The following is a 2,609-nucleotide window of genomic DNA, read 5'->3' on the forward strand; positions in this document are numbered from 1 at the left end:
GTTGCAGTACTTTTGGTTTGTTCAATATATACTGTTCATCGTTTTTTTTTTTTCCCGATTTGTGCTCTTTTTTCTATATATAAAAAGAGTGAATAGGCTCATAAATAATGTTATGAATAGTATTTTTGGTTTAGTGACTTGCCTTTTCCCCCCCTTTTTTTTCCTTCAAGTTCTCCAACTTTGTTTGAGCTTTTTTTTTTTTTTTTTTAATAGGATCTTTATATGTTTACTTTAGGCAAAAAACTCATTTTAGTCCCTACATTTTCACGCGATTCCCACTTTGGTCCCTAACTTTTTTTTTCCACTGCTTTTAGTCCCTATCCTGAAAAAAACGTCTTGTTTTAGTTCTTTCCGTCAGTGCCCTAATTGTAAAGTCCTATGTGGCAGATGGAACAATTAAAATAATAATAAAAAATTTTATTTTGGCATTAAAAAAGCCACTTCAGAATCTAAATTAAAAAAAAATTAATTTAATAATTTTAACTAAATAAAAAAAATTAAAAACAGAAATAAAAACTAAAATCATGTTATTTGAGATCTAAGTGTGTCTTGAGCAAGAACAACAAGAACACAAACCCAGATCTTAAAACATAAAATTAAAATCCAAAAATCACAAACCCAAAAAAGAGAAAGTTGTGGTGATCAAAATCATAAACCAGTTCTCTGCTTGCTTACTAAGAAAATCATAAACCAAACTAAAAGGTAGAATTACACATTCAATATATTAGCTTGAGCTCCAAAATTTCCGAATTCAAATTATTCTAATCAGAGATTTAGTCCACTTTCCAAGCAACAGATTTTCTAACAGGAAAAACCATAACTACAACACAAACAGAATTAAAACAAAAACAAAAAAAAAAAACAAAAACGGCAAATTCCATTACTTGAATCAGAGAGTGCCAAATTACAGAAATACAACCTAAAAACAAGGAACGAAATCCAGATCTAGAGGCAAGATCTACAACAACCACCACAACTAACTAAGTACACAAATCTAATCATAATCTCAAGATTCTTAACCGCCGAACCCATAGAGAGTCCTTCCTTGCCTCTTCAAGGCATAGACGACATCCATGGCCGTCATGGTCTTCCTCCTTTCGTGCTCAGTGTAGGTCACGGCATCGTGGATCAGGTTCTCCAAAAAGATCTTGAGGACGCCACGTGTCTCCTCGTGGATTAGACCATGGATACACTTCACTCCACCCCTGCGAGCCAAACGATGGATCGCAGGCTTTGTGATCCCCTGGATGTTATCGTGAAGAACCTTACGGTGTCATTTTGCTCCTCCCTTGCCCAAACCCTTGCCTCCCTTTCCACACCTAGACATTTTTTGAGAAATTGAAAGAACAAAAGAGTTTTCTGGGATTTGAGATTTGAAATTGGAATTGGTTTTGATTTTGATGCGAAAGTTGTGGTGTCAAGTGCAGCAAGGAGGTTGATATTGCTATTCATGGCGCTATCATTTTGGCTAATCTCTTTGTCATTCCTGTCAGGAGAGGATACTGGGGTAACAAGATCGGTAGGCCTCATACGGTGCCCTGTAAGGTCACTAGAAAGTGTGGTTCCGTTACTGTTTGTATGGTTCTCGCTCCTCGTGGTAATGGGTTAATTTTCTTTTCTTATTTTATGGGTTTGTGATTTTTGGATTTTAATTTTGTGTTCTAAGATTTGGGTTTGTGTTCTTGTTGTTTTTGTTCAAGACACAGATCTCAATTAGTATGATTTTTAGTTTTTATTTCTGTTTTTAATTTTTTATTTAGTTAAATTTTTTTTTTAATTTAGATGCTGATGTGGTATTTTTTAATGCCAAAATAAAATTTTGTATAATTTTTTTAATTGTTCTGTCTGCCATGTAGGAATTTGTCGTTAAGGCACTGACGGAAAGGACTAAAATGAGACGCATTTTCCAGGATAAGGACTAAGAACGGTGGAAAAAACGTTAGGGACCAAAGTGGGAATCGCGTGAAAATGTAGGGACTAAAATGAGTTTTTCGCCTTTACTTTATGAACAGTATTTTTGGTTTAGTGAGTTTCCTCTTTCCCTTTTTATTTTATTTTTTATTTCTTCAAGTTCACCAACTTGGTTTGAGTTTTTTTTTTCTTTTTCTTTTAAAAGATCTTTATGTGTTTACTTTTTACTTGTAATGCAAGCTTACATTATATACACACAAAAAGTAACAAATATTATATACATTTGCAAATATATATATATATATATATATACAAATTTTGCAAATGTGTGCAGCATTTACCAATTTTTATGTGTTTACAATATAAATTTACATTATAAGTGCAATGTGTGTGTATATATATAAAGAGTGAATGAGAAAAGTTACAGTATTTTCGCTACAGTAGTTTTGGTTTGTTCAACTTTCACTATTTTGCTGGCCATTTTTTTTTTTTTTGTGAATGCATAAAGTTGTAGTATATTTGCTATATTATTTTTGGTTTGTCCAATTCACACTATTTCATATTATAATAAAATATTAACATCACAAATCGACACAATATTTTCACAATTTTTAAGATGTTAATTCATTATTGGTCAAAATAAAATAATAAAATATCATTCTATAACCAGTTACAACTAAAAATAAAAGTATTGTGAA

General features: G+C 31.9%; 1 protein-coding gene across 1 annotated transcript; it reads right to left on the reverse strand.

The window, feature by feature from the left end:
• Nucleotides 1-960: 960 nt before the first annotated feature.
• On the reverse strand, nt 961-1,327 carry LOC142606927 (histone H4-like). Its single transcript, XM_075778303.1, has 2 exons — nt 1,283-1,327; nt 961-1,231 (listed from the first exon to the last, which is right to left on the reverse strand). The coding sequence occupies exons 1-2, from the start codon at nt 1,325-1,327 to the stop codon at nt 1,016-1,018; spliced, it is 261 nt and encodes an 86-aa protein (XP_075634418.1). The 3' UTR covers nt 961-1,015.
• Between the last annotated feature and the right edge of the window lie 1,282 nt (nt 1,328-2,609).

Source organism: Castanea sativa, chromosome 8 (assembly GCF_040712315.1).
Source record: "Castanea sativa cultivar Marrone di Chiusa Pesio chromosome 8, ASM4071231v1".
NCBI classification, from domain to species: Eukaryota; Viridiplantae; Streptophyta; class Magnoliopsida; order Fagales; family Fagaceae; genus Castanea; species Castanea sativa.

Coding starts and splice junctions, on each gene's coding strand:
- LOC142606927 (XM_075778303.1), bottom strand. CDS start 1,327: ATGTCTAGGTGTGGAAAGGGAGGCAAGGGTTTGGGCAAGGGAGGA. Junction 1,232..1,282: donor AGGGTTTGGGCAAGGGAGGA/GCAAAATGACAC, acceptor GGGATCACAAAG/CCTGCGATCCATCGTTTGGC.